The sequence below is a fragment of the Aquarana catesbeiana genome, linkage group LG03 (assembly GCF_042186555.1).
Source record: "Aquarana catesbeiana isolate 2022-GZ linkage group LG03, ASM4218655v1, whole genome shotgun sequence".
NCBI classification, from domain to species: Eukaryota; Metazoa; Chordata; class Amphibia; order Anura; family Ranidae; genus Aquarana; species Aquarana catesbeiana.
Genome location: NC_133326.1, coordinates 123,052,660 through 123,071,208, shown reverse-complemented (window position 1 = coordinate 123,071,208; position 18,549 = coordinate 123,052,660). Strand labels below are relative to the sequence as shown.

The 18,549-nt window shown below is 41.5% G+C and overlaps 1 protein-coding gene across 2 annotated transcripts in view; it reads right to left on the bottom strand.

Moving 5' to 3' along the window:
• The window catches only part of TLN2 (talin 2), a 398,203-nt gene that overhangs the window by 143,463 nt on the left and 236,191 nt on the right, over positions 1 to 18,549 (bottom strand). For both annotated transcript variants that reach the window (XM_073619119.1, XM_073619120.1), the window contains exons 17-24: positions 13,209 to 13,417; positions 10,968 to 11,066; positions 10,720 to 10,887; positions 10,204 to 10,498; positions 9,772 to 9,938; positions 9,564 to 9,692; positions 7,614 to 7,727; positions 1,418 to 1,531 (exon numbers count right to left, since the gene is read on the bottom strand). In XM_073619119.1, coding sequence (XP_073475220.1) covers positions 1,418 to 1,531; positions 7,614 to 7,727; positions 9,564 to 9,692; positions 9,772 to 9,938; positions 10,204 to 10,498; positions 10,720 to 10,887; positions 10,968 to 11,066; positions 13,209 to 13,417 — 1,295 coding nt within the window. The remainder of the gene's footprint in view (positions 1 to 1,417; positions 1,532 to 7,613; positions 7,728 to 9,563; positions 9,693 to 9,771; positions 9,939 to 10,203; positions 10,499 to 10,719; positions 10,888 to 10,967; positions 11,067 to 13,208; positions 13,418 to 18,549) is intronic.

The following is an 18,549-nucleotide window of genomic DNA, read 5'->3' as shown; positions in this document are numbered from 1 at the left end:
GTGGGTCCCATGAACTCTATGTCCGCCGGGTACCCACGATCGTGTCACGGAGAGGTAGAACGGGCAGATGCTTATGTAAGCAAAGCATTCCCCGTTCTGCCTAGTGACAGGACAGTGATCTACTGCTCTCTGTGATTGAGAGCAGTAATCACTGTCCTGTGTGTTCAAGCCCAGCCCCCTCACAGTTAGAATCACTCCCTAGGACACACTTAACCACTTCACTGCCCCTAGTGATTAACCCCTTCACTGCCAGTGTAATTTACACAGTAATCAATGCATTTGTAATCGCACTGATCGCTGTATAAATGACAATGGTGCCAAAAATGTCCGATGTGTCCGCCATAATGTCGCAGTCCCAATAAAAATCACAGATCGCCGCCATTACTACTAAAAAAAAAAAAATGCCATAAAATCATCCCATTTTGTAGACGCTATAAATTTTGCGCAAACCAATCAATATACGCTTATTGCGATTTTATTTTACAAAAAATATGTAGAAGAATACATATCGGCCTAAACTGAGGGAAAAAATTGGGATATTTATTACAGCAAAAAGTAAAAAATACTGTGTTTTTTCAAAATTGTCGCTTTTTTTTGTTTATAGTGCAAAAAATAAAAACCGCAGAGGCGATCAAATACCACCAAAAGAAAGCTCTATTAGTGGGAAAAAAAGGAGGTCAATTTTGTTTGGGTACAGCGTCGCACGGCCGTGCTATTGTCAGTTAAAGCGACGCAGTGCCGATTCGCAAAAAAACGCTCTGGTCTTTGGGCAGCCAAGTGGTTAAAGGAGTTGTAAACCCTTGTGTGAAAAAACGCCTGGCAGTCACGCCCCCCCCCTCCCCCCGTTTTACTTACTTGTGCCCCTTCATCTCCTCGGCAGGGACGTGCTGTTCCTCTCTCCACGGGGTCCCGGCTCTTGATTTGGTAGATATATAGCAGCGCAACCATTGGCTCCCGCTGCTGTCAATCAAATCCAATGACGCGGGCGGTGGGGCCGAGTCCGGCATTCGTGTCTGTGGATGCAAATGCTGGACTCGGAGCACGCCCGCAGGGTAACCCCCTTGGGAGAGTGCTTCTCCTAGGGGTTTATCTGATGCGGGGAGGAGCGAGAGCTGCCGGGGGATCCCAGAAGAGCAGGTTCAGGTCCACTCTGTGCAAAACGAGCTGCACAGTGGAGGTAAGTATGATATTTACAATCACTTTAAGGACTGAGCAGCATAAATAACATTATCTGTATATACACAATGGTGGGAGGGGGTGCTTTCCATGGTCTGAAGACATTTTCTTTGTGTGTCTTCCTGTCAGCATCAGCAGTCAAAAATTTGTATTCAGACCACAATAGCCCTTGCTCTAAGAAAAGCTGTACATTTTTATTGGCTGCAGATAAAACAACATTGCGGGAAATATCTTTTCTCACCTGCAGAAAGTTCTGGCTGGACACAATGAGAGCTAGCTGGGCGCTGAGATCTTCAGCCTGTGCCTGGCTTCCCCGTACTCCTTGGACCAGCTGGGGAATGTTGTCAGCAACAATCTGCAGAATCAGTCATTTAGAATGGTTTAACGGGGCATTAAAATTACTAAAAGTAACAATGCAATTGTCAGCATGTACACAGCACTTACTTTATTCGATTGGACAGAAATGTATTATTGTGTACTTCCAGATGCAAATTATCTAAAATTTGAAATGACCCTGTCAGGGTGGTTAACAAAATGACAACTGAAGTAGTAGTACCCCACCCTGTGAAGAAAGCAGCATTATACTTACCTGCCCAAAGGGGGCTGTTTGTTGGGACTTAACTCTTGTAGCTGAGCTCCCGCAAATGATCGCTCTCATCTCTTTGAGCTGTTTGAATAGCAGGTCCCCACTCTGGCTGCTTTGGTTCTTCCTGCTGAGCTCTAGTCACTGCAGGACAAAATAGCGACTTAGGGTTCAGCAGAAGAAACCAGTGGTCAGCGGGGGGACCTGCTATTCCACCAGCCTGAAGAGGTGAGTAGGAAGTGTAGAATACAATATCTGCAACAGAGCAAAGTTTTGGGTCACTGGACAGGTAAGCATAATGCTACTTTCTAGTTAAACCAAGGTCACTTTAAAAGGGTAGGTGCACTATTATGTGCACCTACCCTTTTATATAGGTTCTGTACTTATGTTCTGTACTTATGTTCTGTACTTCCCTCTATAGCAAAAAATAAAAATGATATATATTATATATTGTATATTTATATACATATCATATACCAGATTTCTATGGGGAATACATTGCGTCTAACTCATGGGTCAGCAGAAAGTTGGGAAAAGTAAGCACAAACCATTTAGCATGGGACAATTTGCCACCTGGCTGCAGGACTACGTACCCTGACCATTTACAGTATACAATATTGTGACCAAAGCTCTTCTTTAAATAACATTTTCATTACCTACTTACTAAAAAAGAGTTAAAGTGTTACTAAACCCAGTAATATGAAAATAGTTCATACCCCCCCCCACCCCCCCCCAGCTTATAAATAATCTTTTTACATTAAAATACTGCCACTATATACCTTTTTGGATGATCTGTATACCACGGTTACATGATAAACTGCACAGTTACTCCAGTGCTGAGAGTTCAGGTAGGAGATTTCCACTACAGCCTGTATACACGCCCACATGTGTGATGTCAATATCATGTCACCTGGCTAGCTCCGAGAACAAGTAAAAGTTCTCTCCAGCATAAAAGACAAAACTGAGCATGTTCAGGTCAGCTACCCTGTCTGTGTTAGCTGGCTTCCCCAGATAGACAGTGTAGGAGGGGGAGGATCTATGCATACAGGATAAGACAGTCTTTTTACACAATGCAAAGGATTAACCCCTTAAGTTCCACGTTGAGCATAACAAGCATGTTATGCTGCATATACAGAATGGTTTTACTGTTATGGGTTTAGTAACTCTTTAAGAAAGAACTCCTCTATTTTCCTCTGTCACTTTAACAGAAGGGTTGGTTCATACTGCAGTTTGTAAAGTTCACTAAACCAAGTTTACTGTAAGCTCTATAAACAAAAACCGTTAAACAAAATGAAAAGTGTGATTACCTGCAGTAAGGACTCTCGGCTGCATTCTAAACAGGATTTTAAATTTTTGCAAAACTGAACTTCCATTTGCTCTTTGTAATGGAGTGATCCCAAAAAGGATCCATAAAGAAAAATTGTTCTTTAAGAAAACAAAAAAGGTCTCCCTAGCACTTCCCCTTCAACAAATAAGTAAAGGCCTCTAATGAAGACAAATCCAATATCTTTACGTCCTCTGGTGTATTGTGAAATGTGCATGTGTGTAATAAGTATAGCCATAAAAGAGGAATTTTGACTTGTCTGTAAATTCCAAATCCTTGAGTACAGTACAAGACACAGGGCTGGATTATTCCTCAGGGTTATGGGCAGGTACCGCCAGATTATTGGACAATGGCAAAGCTCTTCTATAATCCTACCCCGCTCTGTAAAACCTCTTTGCCACAGAGAAAGGCAAACGGTAACAGATGTACCCCCACCAGAGGGGGTTACGGAACTCCATTGTTAAAAGGGTTTAGGATTGGATTTGGTCAGTTTTGTGTTCCGAATTGTGCACCAAAAAGGAAGGACAGAGTTTTAGCTTTCAAGATGAAGCCTGAGGAAAGCAATGGGGCACTTCTTTTTGGGGACGTAGGAGGACTTCGACAGCAAATGTTTGCCTGAGCTTTTGCTTTGGTACCCTTGCGCCTGTTTTTCTGCTATCAGCGAGGGTATTCCTCTGTAGGGTACTCAGAGAAGGATGCGAAAATGGAAGCCTGTCTGTGAAGGAGTATGCAGCAACTCGGGTGTCGACTGTCCTATAGCGAAGACCTCATGGCAAAAAGGCGGAAGGAAGTGCCTGAGTACTTTATAAAGGGCTCTAGGCTGAGAGGGCAGCAATAGAGTGACTGTGGTGTGAGGTAACCCCTAATTATCCACTTGGAATTAAGCGCCAAATGATGGGATTTTTACCACCAAGTTCGAAAAGTTTAACACTCCAAAAGTGAATAATTTTCATTCACAATTCCTGATCCTTTTAATCGTAAAAAAAGAGTACCATTTAGAAACCTTTAATAATGAGGCTACAGTATTGGTCCAATACAGGGTAAACCTGTAAAATCAATCACCCACACTAAATGTGCTAATTATTATTCAGGCTTGCTGCCGCTGTACATGACAAAAATGGAAAAGGCAAGGTAGAGATAACAGAGCAAACATGCCTAGGTGGATATACAGTGCAAATGCTATGCATAAAAACAAGCTCAAAAACAATCAAATTGTGCAAAACAATATCAAGCATGTAGCCAGTGCTTGAAAAGCAAAAGCAAGTGCAAAACAATCACATTGTGCAATATAATATCAAGCATGTAGCCAGTGAAATTTCAAATAAACATATGTAAAACTTCAAGTTGAAAAGTTCCTTTCACATGTGCTGCTGTGCTGAAAGAACATAAGTGCTGAAAACAGGTAAACATGGGATCCCCCCCCCCCTTATGGTTGAACTCACCCAATCCAATGGACCTTCAAGCAGTGCTGCGTTGTGGGTCAACATGCTTAGTGTGTTGAACAGGGTGATGAAGCGCTAACTTCGGGATGCGATCCTTCCTGGGGTGTTTCAGATTCGGACATATGGAGAAAGAGCCCGCATAGTACGTCTTATTTATTCATTAAAAGTCAATCTTACAAAGTTCCATAGTAAAGGGCAAACAGATAAGACATCAAGTAGCAGTCCGTTCATTAGAGGAAGCAACAGGTTCTCTCACAACCTATACTGCAATCCAACATGCATAGGACGTGATGTCACTGCGGTGCCATCGCCTGCGTTTGCCCCTCCCACAGGGCCTTATCAAAGACGAGGGTCCATTGGATCTGGTGAGTTCAACCATAAGGTGTGTGGTGGTGGGGGGGGGGGGTTCGTTCGGCACAGCAGCACATGTGAAAGGAACTTTTCAACTTGAAGTTTACATATGTTTATTTGAACTTTCACTGGCTACATGTTTGATACTATATTGTACAATTTGATTGTTTTTTATGCATAGCATTTGCACATTATATCCACAGGGTAAACCTGGCTTGCTTGTCATTGTTATTGGTTCCTAATAAGGGTCACCCATCACAATGGTCAAACCCCTAGAGGTGTCTCCAGGGTCAGAGTTCCATAAGGGTGGAAAAAAACCCTAGACCTGTATAGCACCCTGTGGCTAAGTACGCATGTTGCACTTGCTGAGGTAGGTGCCCAAGCAGACTACAGAGCCTGAAGCAATTTACAGGTTGTCCCCACTGTATGGGTCTGGATATGGCTCCCAAGGCTTTATGAAGATTGCAGACAACTCTGGATGCAGTGCTTCTATTGTTCTATTAGAGAACAGTGAAATGTTAATTGAAGAGTTAATTAAAGAATCCAAAGTAGAGTAATAAACTAGTTAAGCTAAGAGTGATGTTTCCATGAAGAAGAAGAGGTCCATCACCTAAACACACTTGTGAAAAAAAAAATGGTGTCTTGCAGCAGGGTAGAGTTAAAGGTGTATGCCAAGGGGGCGTGTCCATTGAAGTTTTGCCAGTGTCTAATCACCTAAAGATCCCAGCCTAAAAACTGAGGGTCTATGAATGTCCAGTGTGTACAATTAGTTGACACTTTAAGGGCAAGATCTGGTCTTAAGCGTAACATGGCTATCATTCTCTATGGACAGGCCCAGCCAGCATTCAAAAATTGCAGAGGGTGGCAGAAGAAACCCCAGGTCAGGTAAAGGAAATACAGATTTATCTGCATTTGATGACTGTAGTTTTTGCTATTGAATTTAAAGACAGAAGAAGGCTGTGAAGCCAGATCTTCCTGGACTTATTATTTATTGTTTGTTTCAATACCTACTCTTAACCGCTTCAGCCCCGGAAGATTTTACACCCTTCCTGACCAGAGCACTTTTAAACAATTTGGCACTGCGTCGCTTTAACTAACAATTGCGCGGTCGTCGACGCTGTTCCGAAACAAAATTTGCGTAATTTTTTTACCCAAAAATAGAGCTTTCTTTTGGTGGTATTTGACCACCTCTGCAGTTTTCATTTTTTTTTTTAAACTGTATTTTTTACTTTGTTAAAATAAATATCCCCAATTTTTTTTTTATTAAAAAAAAAAAAAAAAAACACATTTCTTCACCAGTTTAGGCCAACATATATTCTTCTACATATTTTTGGTAAAAAAAAAAAAGGGGGGAGATCAAGGGGTTAATCTCCAGATTCTCAATCTTTTGAGGATATTCTGCACTGTAGATTATGATATATATAAAATCTTTTCAATTTTATGTTGAGGAACATTGTTCTGAAATTGTTAGACATTTTTTAGACAGCTTTTCACAGATTGGTGAACCTCTTCCCATCTTTACTTCTGAGACACTCAGACTCTCTAAGGTGTTCTTTTTATACATCATTGTGTTACTGACCTGTTGCCAATTAACCAAATTAGTTGTGAAATGTTCTTCTAACTCTTCCTTGATAGTACCACTTACTTTGCCTAAATTTTGTTGCCTTGTCCCAACATTTATAAGAAGTGCTGCTGCCATTAATTTCAGTTGATCCATTTTTTTTCTTAAAATGGTAGAAACATTTCATATGTTTTCTGTTGTCTATGGCATATAAAATATGGGTTTATGAGATTTGCTAATCAATGCATTCTGTTTTTATGTAGATTTTAAACAACTTTTTTGGAATCGGGATTGCATGTCCGGAGAGGCAAAGTGGTTAAAAACAAAACTAAAAACTATATTCAAAATACCTTCAATGGCCCTGTTTAGTACGCTTCTTTAATTTTTTTGTTTTAGAACACCAAATAAAAAAAAAACATTTTTTTTTGTAGATTTTTTTTAGATGAAAAATCACTCCAGAACACAAGCTAAAGTGTGTGTTAAGCCACACAAACACTGGCAGCCCTTCTATTATAGTTAGGCATATCACACTGTATATGTCTTTTATAAAAACAAAGCTTGTAAATATCAATTTAGAGTAATCTTCAGGCCGGTCACGTGACTTGTGGCCACTGCATACCTCTGATACATGGCTTCTGCAGGAGGGGCCGAGATCTCCCTCTGACGTCAGCCGGGGAGGTCACATGGCCACTCAGCCCCTCCTGCAGTAGCCCTGGAAACCGGCCAAGAGTCATGTGACCGGCCTGAAGATCGCTCTAAAAAGATATTTACATGCCTCGTTTTTATAAAAGACTAATATAGTGTGGTATGGCAATCTAATAGAGGGGCTGGCAGGGACCATTTAGAATTTTTCATTTGTCAAATGTTTCATTTTGTTTTCATTTCATTTTTTTGGGGGGGGGGAGAGAACAGCAGAGCAGGGCTGCTGATGATGAATGGACGGCTCAGCAGCCCTGATTTTCGTTGTCAGTGCACAGAGGGGGATATAGGAAGTGGCAGGATCATGCAGGTGTTTTTTTTTTTTTTTTTACAGTTTAGAGGGGGGCAGTTTACACAGCACAAGCACTGTGCTGTTTAATCCGCTTTAAGGGACCAGGATTTATATTTTTGGGGGGTTAACAAACACTTTAACTCTTGTGTTTGTCAGGAAATAAGTGTTGCTCCAAGCACAATTACCTTGCAGCTTTGAACAAGTTGTTGATGGGCTGCTACGTTTTTATTGGAGACGGAAGCATTCTGTGAGGCTGCTATGGTCTGGGTAGCGGCAGCTGCGGCCTGTTTAGCAGCAGCCTGTAAAACAGAGAAAAGTGATTTCAACAAATGTAAACAAACTCAGCAATCACAGTAGAAATTAATGTGCATCTTAACCCAAGATCAAATATGTAATATAATGCATTACCAGTGCTTAGATGTAATTGGGGCGGCACAGTGGTGTAGTGGATAGCACTTTTGCCTAGCAGTAAGAAGGGTAGCTTGAATCCCAACCACGACACTACCTGCCTGGAATTTGCATGTTCTCCCTGTGCTTGCGTGGGTTTCCTCCGCTTCCCTCCCACACTCCAAAGACATGCTGGTAGGTTAATAGATCCTGTCTAAATTGTCCCTAGTATGTATGAATGTGAGTTAGGGACCTTAGAGTGTAAGCTCCTTGAGGGTAGGGACTGATGTGAATGTACAATGAATATGTAAAGCGCTGCGTAAATTGACAGCGCTATACAAGTACCTGAAATAAATAAAAATAAAATAATGGCTTAATTTCCTTTTTCTTCCTGGCTTTTTTTCGCCATGTGATCCAACCAAAAGCACATGTCCTTCCTGTCTTTGGGTGACCATGCTTGCTTTTTGTGCTGCATCTGTGGAGATTCACTGCATCACCCAGGGACAGGCAGCGTGTAAGCACTACAGAACATCTCACCCTCTCCTCATCTCCATAGCACAGGGAGAGGTGTTAAGTAGTACACAGTGAGCTGGGAAGAATGCTTACCAATAACAGTCTGCAGAGACAGCACAGGAAGTTATCTGCTAAATGTTTTTTTGCATGTATCATACAAATTAAACAAAAGACTATTACAGTCACATATTCAACAGACCAAAAGGGAGCAAATAACAATCGTTGTTTGAATTTACATATACTTTAATAATCTGATAGAAGTAACAGTATTAGTTATGCTAACAATTTTGAATAAAGACTGAAACATTCTTGCCTATTCTGGCACAATAGCATAGGAATTCCTCTGGTCTTTAAGTGTCTCTTCTGTTTCTAATTTAATCTACCACGGGTTGCAGGAAATAAAAATCACTTGATTTCCCCATTAAGCCCCGGTTCACACAGGGGCGACTTGTCAGGCGACTTAGCCGCCTGACAAGTCGCGTCCCGTTCTGTACTACGGAACCGTTCTAATAGGAGTGACATAAGTCGCTCCGACTTAGAAAAAGGTTCCTGTAGTATTTTTGGGGCGACTTCAGGCAACTTGCATTGACTTCTATACAGAAGTTGTTTTGCAAGTCGCCGCTGAAGTCGTGTGCAGGTCGCCTCGGTGAGTCGACCTGCAAGTCGTGTTGCCCCTGTGTGAACCGGCTGTAACACAGTTTTGACAGGGGAATCCATCCCGCAGAGCCATTGCTTTCTCCCGGCGGGGAAAGCCGGCTATAACAGCTGCTGGCAATAATTGCATGTAAAATCCGGCAGGTTGGTTGTACCCAAGTTGATCGAACAACTTGTGTACATTTAACATGCCCATACATGGTTCGAATCTCGGCCAGTTCAGCAAGAATTCGAACCGTCTATGGCTGGCTTAAACCATATGTTTAATTTGTCCTAGATTTCACATATCCCCGATGCATTTATCTGACATTCAAAAAATAAAGACAAGCCTATTTGAAAATACAAATATAATACAATATACAGTACGTTTCTGAGGATTTAATCGAGTCATGTATGAGTCAATATTAAAATATATAAAAGCCATAACAAAAAAGATAACCGCTGCTAGTTAGCAGGCATAACAGTATAACATAAGGTGTCTCCATCTACTGGTCAGACATTTTCCCTCTCTCACTGTACGTATATGATCCTTCCTTTTTAAATGCTGGTGATTGAATTGTGGCTAATATATAGTTCATTACCTCTAGCCTGTTTACAATCTTCTTCTTAATGGCATTCTGGGCTGCTGCATTAGTAGCCACTCGAAGCCCCTCTGCTGCTTCTCTAAGCCGCTGTTGCTGATCTTCATTTTCAGGATTGGCTGCAGCTCCCTGAAATAAATCAGACTTGTAATTTCTGTAGCCAAATTGTTTGGCAAATCCACTATATGCCTTTTGCTGAATTATGTACCTTTGCAGCCTCCACCATACGAGCTGTGGAGTCAGCCAGCAGCTTGGCAGCTGCGAGTAGTTTCTTGGAATTATCCATATCAAGCTCAGCCTCTGCATCTGATCTCATTGCATTCACAAGATCTGATGTAGCCTGGGCCAACACTCGAGCTTGCCGCACCATTTCTCCTGTAAATAAATGTAAAGAACATATTTAAATCTGCAGAGGCAAATAAAGCTTTGAAAGGGTTACAAAGCAAAAAAAAAATCACCTATGTTATATAATGGAAACTAAACAATTTTATAAAAAATGTTTAATTAGCGTGTTGATGAGTGGGGAAAGAAAGAGCCAGGAATGGCAAAATATAAATAAATTAAACTTCAGCTTTAATTATACCATATACACATACACAGAAAAGACCTTCAATCATATCATGCTAAATGCCCCACTAACCTGCATCACCCATAGAGCTGAAGATACTCTCTGTGACTGACATTATTGTATCTGTAGCCTGATCATAACGTCCAATGGGTTCCCCGCGACTAGCAAACTGGCGGACATGTTGCAGAAGGTCGTTAAGTGCTTGGCTGACCACACTAGCAGCTGCACCAACTTGCTTCAGTAGTTCAACATCTTCAGTGGCCGACTGACACGCGCGTAAACAGTTCTCTACTGATCGATCCACCAATTTTCCAGCCTCAATCAGCTGCTCCTGACACACAGGTGAACTAATGGTTGGGCTAACTACCTGCAATAGATCAGCAAATGTAAGCCAATGATACAACACAGCTGAACAAATCTGAGGAACAAAAATGCTAAAATTAGAATTTATTGAAAAAATAATATATATATATATATATATATACACACACACACACACACACACACACACACACACACACACACACACAAAGCATTTTACTTTTGTAATCAAATGGCATGATCTGTAGAATCCACTATGAAGCTCACCTTAGCACAGGCCACCAGCTGGGAGGTAGAGAGGGCACACTGTGTAGCAGCAGCAATCACTCTGTTCTGCAGTACTGCATCTTCAGTCACCTGCGCTACATTCTTGGCCTTCAAGACTAGCATGGCAGCTGCATTGGCTACGGCTTTTGCCAGGCTCATTAACACATCCTAGGGCATATAACAGTACAGGATGTTAACAAATGAAATGAAAGGGGCAGAAATAATCTGTGCCACCAATCCTTGGGTACCTGGAACCTCTCGTCTGCTTCATTTTCTCCAATCTGTCGCAATAGGTCTCCACTGGCTTGTCCAATACTACCAGCTGCCGTAAGAACAGTCTGACGGGGCTGTGAAGGAAATAAAAACATTAAATAGTCCACTGTTTAGGCAAGTTCTTAATGCAGCCTACCACAGATAAACATGACCTGTACACAGAAATATGCCAAAGAAGAAATAATCTAACACACTATGCAGCAACATTCAACAGTGCAGTAAATTCATGCATGGGTCTAGCATTTCAACATTTTAGAGGAAAAAAAGTTAAATAAATGTTATAGATAGATATATATATATATATATATATAAATATATCTATCGATAGATGAATATAAATATATAAATATATATATATATATATATATATATATATATATATATATATATATATATATATATATATATATATATATATATATATATATATATAAACATCCTCTTTAAAAGAACCATTAACTTCCATTACCATTATTCTGTATTCATAGTACCGGGATTATATAACTGATTACAATAAAAAAAAAACTGTAAAGAGACTAGTAAAGGATGAGATATGTTCTATTTGTTGTAGATTAAAGAATCTATAAAAATTAGATAGATAGTCTCCCTATCTTCACTTTTTTGGTAAGACAGCCATGAATAAGCATTCTCAGGGGACAACCTAAGCCCCGGTTCACACAGGGGCGGCACGACTTGCAGGTCGCCTCACCGAGGCGACCTGCACACGACTGCCACGGCGACTTGCAAAACGACTTCTGTATAGAAGTCTATGCAAGTCGCCCCCAAAGTAGTACAGGAACCTTTTTCTAAGTCGGAGCGACTTGCGTCGCTCCTATTAGAACGGTTCCATTGTACAGAACGGGAGGCGACTTGTCAGGCAGCTAGGTCGCCTGACAAGTCGCCCCTGTGTGAACCGGCACTAAGAGATTAGATAAGGTGTCAGTTTTCCTTCACCATGACAGTTTGAACACTGCTCTGCCCCACTACCCTAAACAGAAGTGCTTACAGGAGGAGTAGGGAAAAAATTGGACAAAAAAAACATGGTGAGATTGTTGAATCATACCCGCATTTTAGGCTAGCTTCACAGTGATGAGAATCCGATTCTGATTTCACAATGTGATTTTACAATGTTGTGACAGGTGCAAATCTAATGCAAATTAATGCGATCTCTGAGGGGATTTGGCATAGCTGAAGATAAAATTCACACAGAGCCAGCACTAAACTTGTACAGGACACTTTTTTTTTTTTAACTGGATCAGAATCCAGCATAGATGTCAACGGCTTTCATAGCAAACAATATTTTTTTCAGATGACATGCAAATCTATGCCTTTCCAATCTGATCTAATCTGCACAGGATTCGCATCAGTGCGAACCGGGACTTAAAACTGTTTACGAATATCCATGGCCAGCTTTTAGTTTATAAGCAGCCCAGTAGGCACTTGCATTTCATTGTTCTTATTGAAATGATCTGCTCGAACAAATCAAATCTGAGGAAATTGTAAAGTTGTGTGTGACAATCTGATTATACAAACCCATACAAACCCATTTAGATTGATCAACAGCTAAAGAACTTATGAGGGCCTACTTGTACAACTCACAAAATTGTTTTTCGCTTAACTAGGCCCTTCTACTGTATAGTGGATGGTAAACCTAAAAGGAGACTAAAATCATATTGTAATATTTTTGTCAGCAGTTTAACAAGATTTAGGCCTCAATCAATCTGGCCAGCATGTAACTATATTGGAGCTCACGTATGCAGGCTTTCATTTGCATCTGGGCTGTTCTTCTTACCTATAGAAGCCAATGTGAATGCTAAAGCAACATGAAGCAGCCTAAAGCATCAAAACAAAAGCACTCAGAAGCAGAGACTACATGCCACATTAAATTTAGTTCTCAGTTTGAAACACATGTACACGAGCCATTACAGAGCAGTGTATTAAAATAATTGCAAAGTTAATAAATGGCGCAATACACATGGGTAACTACTACATGATTTATGTTCAGCACATAGCAAGCATGTGTTATGAAAACTGAAACATTTTCATGTGCGTAAATAAAGCCTTATTTGCTGCCTCCTTAAATAAGCTTGCATAACCATGGAAATCCTGTATTATTCTCATAGCTGTTGTCCCTATAAAAACCCTTTCTACTCAGATTTATCAGTGTGGTTTTTGAAACATACATCAGAAGATCAATTAAATCATGAAGTACAGACCTCTCCTGAAGATGGCTGCACAGCAGTAAGCAGATCTGAAACAGCCCCAGCCAGTGTCCTTGCAGCTCCGAGTAACTTTTCCCCACTTCCGACCTCATCCTCCATTAGAGCAGCCAATAACTTTACGCCCTTGGACATCTCCGTCAAATTAGAAGAAATTGTGGTGATTGCACAGCCCACTGCTGTATAATCAGTCTCAGCAGGATCCCCTAAAAACACAGAGCAAACTATTTAAGAACTTTGTAAAAAGCAACATCACAAAATTCACATACAACAAAATAAAATAGGACTTTTGTACTAACCTTAAAATCCTTTTCCTGCAATCCATTGAGGGACACAGGAACTCTTAAGCCTCACAAACTTAGAGTAGTGGAACCGGTGTCCCTCCGCGGATTTCAAGAAAAAAATAATTTTATGAGTACAAAAGTTTTTTTCTCATTGACGGAGGGACATAGAGGTCTTAAATGTTCAGAACATCCAAAAGCAGTCAAACTGGGTGGGAGAAAAGAACAGAACTGGGAACTGCCTGAAGGGCCTTAGGCTCTTATGCATCAGATGAAGCCTGAACATTCACTGGGTAGAATGCAGAGAACATGTGAACAGAAATGCAAAAAGGAAGCCTTGCAAATCTAAGGGACAGTAGATGGATTCCAAAAAGCCCAAGAGGCATGCACAGACCTAGTCAAGTTCGCTCTGACAGAAAAGTAAATCCCTAAAGCAGACCCCTTATTATTAAACCACCACCACCATCAATTCCAGTCTCAAGCAACAAGAAAAAGGAAGTTTCTCTCCATTAAAAGCATTGTGTTTTTATTCCATGCACAAGCTGTTCCACCTATCTCATGAGCTCCAATGAGTTTCATTCCATCCTGAGCATATTTGTCAGTTCCAGATGGTGTGAAATGCATTGGAACTCATGGGCCAGGTGGATCAGATTGTGCATGGAATACTTCAATAAACATACACAAAGGCATTTAATGGAAAGCAGCTCCCTTTTTCTTGTTGCTTGAGAGTGGAGTTTATGGAGCAGCCAGCGACTCTGGAGCCCTGCATCTGGTGTCGAAAGAATGAGGGAGAGGTATGCCTGTAGTGGGATTCAATACTTTTCAATGCACCATCCATGACATTAATATAACACACATTGTTTCTTGCCTCATACAGTGGCAAAAAAAGTGAACCCCTTGGAATTAACTTTTCTGCAGTAATGTGCCATAAAATGGGATCTGATCCTCATCTAAGTCACACCAATAGACAAACACAATGTGCTTAAGCTGAAAACACAAACAATTCTAATTTCTCATGTCTTTATTGGACACACCCAATAAACATTCACAGTGCTGGAGGAATATGTAAGTGAGCCTTTGGAGTCAATAGTTGATCGACTCCTTTAGCAGCAGTGGCTTCAAGCGAGTACTTTCGGTTGCTCTGGATCAGACCTGCACAACATTCAGAAGGAATTTCTGAGCATTCCTCTTGACAAAACTGCTTCAGCTCAGACAAATTTGTGGAATGAATTGTGAGAAAGGCTCTCAAAGTCATTCCGCAGCAGCTCTATGGGGTGAAAGTCTGGGCTCAGATTGGGTCACTCCAAAAAGGCACATTTTTTTTTTCTGTAGCACGCAGCTGTGTGTTTTGTTTTATTGGTTAGGAGGGGGGGTTGGATTTAAGAAGCACGATAAATTGTCTGTCTGAGCCACCTAGAGATAGTGGAGTGAGAAGCTGGTGTACCCTTGTATCCAAGAATGAAAAAAATGGAATCAGTCTTTTTGAAAGATGCAGTAGCTCTCACAGTCCAAGCCACATCCAGCTAATAGAGGGAAATCTCCTTTTCATGAAATGGGGTTGGACAGAGGAGTGGACAAACGCTGTCCTAGTTAAATTGGAAGGCATGGAACTATCTCAGGTAGGAAGGAAGTTCTGGGCCTCAACACCAGCTTATCCTTGTACAAAACCATAAAGGGTTTTGGTTAGGTTCTGGGAGGATAAGGCCACCCACTCAGACACTAGCTGCACAATGGTTATGACTACGAGAAACACCACCTTGTGAGTGAGAAAAGGATTATGCATCAGGTTCAAATGGTGTGTTTTTAAGCAGCAAGAGAACCAGATTCTTATCGAAGGGAGGCCCCATGGGAGGAAACAGGGGAAGCTACATGGCTAGACCTCGAGACAGAAAATCTGGGTGATTTGGAGAGCCCACAGAGCATCTGTCAGGAATTTTATAAGGGCAGAGTACCACATCCACCTAAGCCAATCCGGAGCAATCGCTGATATAATCTTCAGCTCGATCGTGTGAAGAAGGCAAGGAAACCTTTCAAAGAAAGAAAGGCATAGATCAGGGTGTACTAATCCCACTGAGCCATCAAAGCACTTCTTACATTAGAGGAAGCGTATACCTGTAATCAAACCTGTCTAGTTTTTAGAGCCCAAAGCTCCAGGGTTGTCCAAAGAATGTGAAGGATATCCTACCCCGTTACAAAGGCTGGGTTCTTGAACCACCACCAAGTCAAGCACAAATTGTCCTCAGTGTCAAACGAATCATTCTGTCCAGTGTAAATAGGAATGCCTTAAAGAAGGCTAACGTCACTCAGGACTCTCTCATGCAGAAGATTAACAACTGGGCTATAACTGGGGCCAGAAACTTGGTGAACACCTGTAGGGCAGTAGAGAGGTAGGGCAACAAATTGAAAGTGCAAGAATGCCCAGAAATGCATAAAAAATTCTTGCGACCTGAAAATATGGGATAATGAAGGTGTGTGTCCTTGAAGTCCGCAGAAGCCAGGAGGTCTCCCTGGAAGGGAGGCAATGACAGACCTAGTGGATTACTTCTGGAATTGTTGAGCTCAAATTAGAAATTCTGCGCTTTAAAATCAATGATCGGTCAGATGCCTCCTTATGCGTTTAGGAACCATGAACAGGTTAGAGTAAGGGCTATTTACACATAGTACAGTGATAGGCGTTTTTGCTGCACTGTCCCATTCATACTGCATTAAAATGCAGACATGCTTAATTTTATTGCAGAGCGCTGTACAGAACTTGATGGCACTGTACAGCAACGCAGTGCATAGTGCTGCTGTACAGCAACATGAAGTGTACTTTTGTACGCTTCAAATAAAGTTTGTACAAAAACAGAAAGTTGTGTGTGATGTGCTGGAATCGTGCATCACACTGCTCCCTACCGCATTCAGGAATAGAAGGCTGCTGGAGAAGAACCGTAAAGTGCTCTGATAGCTGTCCATTGCTGTGTGAATTACCCCTAAAACCCTGAAAACCATTCTGCAGCAGGAACTGTGTCAAAGACCTATTTATCCAGAAGATCAAAGAGGGCTACCTGTAGGCTTTGCTGATCAGTTTAATGACACAGGAAAGTCAACATAATAAACCGAGGAGAGGGTTGAGTGTGAAACTCTAGCTTGTAGCCGATTGAAGCCACCTCCCACACCCACTTAAGCTGGCCATAGGTGGTTTGGAGAATCGAACCATGTATGGGCAGGCTGAATGTACCCAAGTTGATAGATCAAGTTAGATAGATCTGTTTAGCCAACTGAATTTTCAATGCACATATTCTTGAGCCTATCCACTGGCACCCGTTAGCCTCCCTGCCATCTCAAACTAAAAGATATTGAAGCTGAAAATCAAATTACAAGACCAGGGTTGTTTAGATGATGTAGACTGCTACACATTTCAAATTGTCAGTCTTCAGAAGACACAGAGCTCATGCACATTGGTATGCTTGAAATAGAAGGAAAAAAGTGACCAGTAGCTTCATAGAAAACCTGTAATGAAGACATAGATCATTCCAAAGCTTTCCTCCCCTTCTGAAAATACCTGTTCCCTGGCTGTCTTCCAAAGGTTTTAGTACCTTCTGATTCACTGATCCAAAACAAATATGCAGATTAGTAGCCCTGAATTTTCCTGACCTGCACAGTTAAAAATAGTAATGGCAGAGAGAGCCAGAATTTTCATAACATGGTTTGCAATACAGCCAATATACACTCACCTGGCCACTTTATTAGGTACAGTGGAACCTTGGTTAATGGGCGTTTTGAAAGACTATCTTTTTTTTTAAAATCCTGACTCGGTTTGCGAGTTGCCTCGCACTACAAGCAGAATTTAAGCTAATGTGGTGTGCAGTACCGCATTTGGCCAAAGGTGCGGGGGCGCCGGTGAAACTCGGAACGGTTCGGAGCCATTCAGAAATACTCGGAAATACTCTGTTCCCGAGCGTTTTCCAGTTTAGCCGAGCTGTCCCCGAGTATTTCCGAGGCTCTCCAGCGCCCCCGCCTCTGACCACATGCGGTATTGCATGCAATAGAAGCGAATGCGGAACAAATTATCTTAGTTTCCTTTGACTATTATGGGGAAACTCGCTTTGATATGCGAGTGCTTTGGATTACAAGCATTCTCCTGGAAAAGAGAATGCTCGTAATCCAAGGTTCCACTGTACACCTGTTCAATTGCTTAGTAACACAAATTGCTAATCAGCCAATCACATGGCAGCAACTCAATTTATTTATCTAGACGTGGTGAAGGCGACTTGCTAAAGTTCAATCTGAGCACCAAAATGGGGAAGAAAGGGCCGGGCTGGTCTGAGTATTTCAAAAACTGCTGATCTCCTGGGATTTTCACGCACAATCATCTCTAGGATTTACAGAGAATGGTCTGAAAAAGAGAAAATATCCATTGAGTGTCAGTTGTGTGGACGAAAATGTCTTGTTCATGTCAGAGGAGAATGGGCAGACTGGTTTGAGATGATAGAAAGACAACTGAAACTCAAATAACCACCAGTTACAACCAAGGTATGTAGAATACCATCTCTGAATGCACAACACATCGAATCTTGAAGCAGATGGGCTACAGCAGCAGAAGACCACACCGGGTGCCACTCCTGTCAGCTAGAAACAGGAAACTGAGGCTACAATTCACACAGCCTCACCCAAGTTGGACAACAGAAGATTGGAAAAATGTTGCTGGTCTGATGAGTGTCCATTTCAGCTGCGACATTCAGAAGGTAGGGTCAGAATTTGGCGTAAACATGGATCAACGGTTCAGGTTGGTGGTGTAATGGTGTGGGGGATATTTTCTTGGCAAACTTTGGGCCCCTTCGTACCAATTGAATTGAGCATCGTTTTAATGCCATGGACTACCTGACTAATGTTGCTGACCACGTCCATCTCTTTATGACCACAGTGTACCCATCTTCCGATGGCTCCTTCCAGCAGGATAATGCACCATGTCACAAAGCTCAATTATCTCAAACTGATTTCTTAAACATGACAATGAGTTCACTGTACTCCAATGGCCTCCAGTCACCAGATCTCAATCCAATAGGGCACCTTTC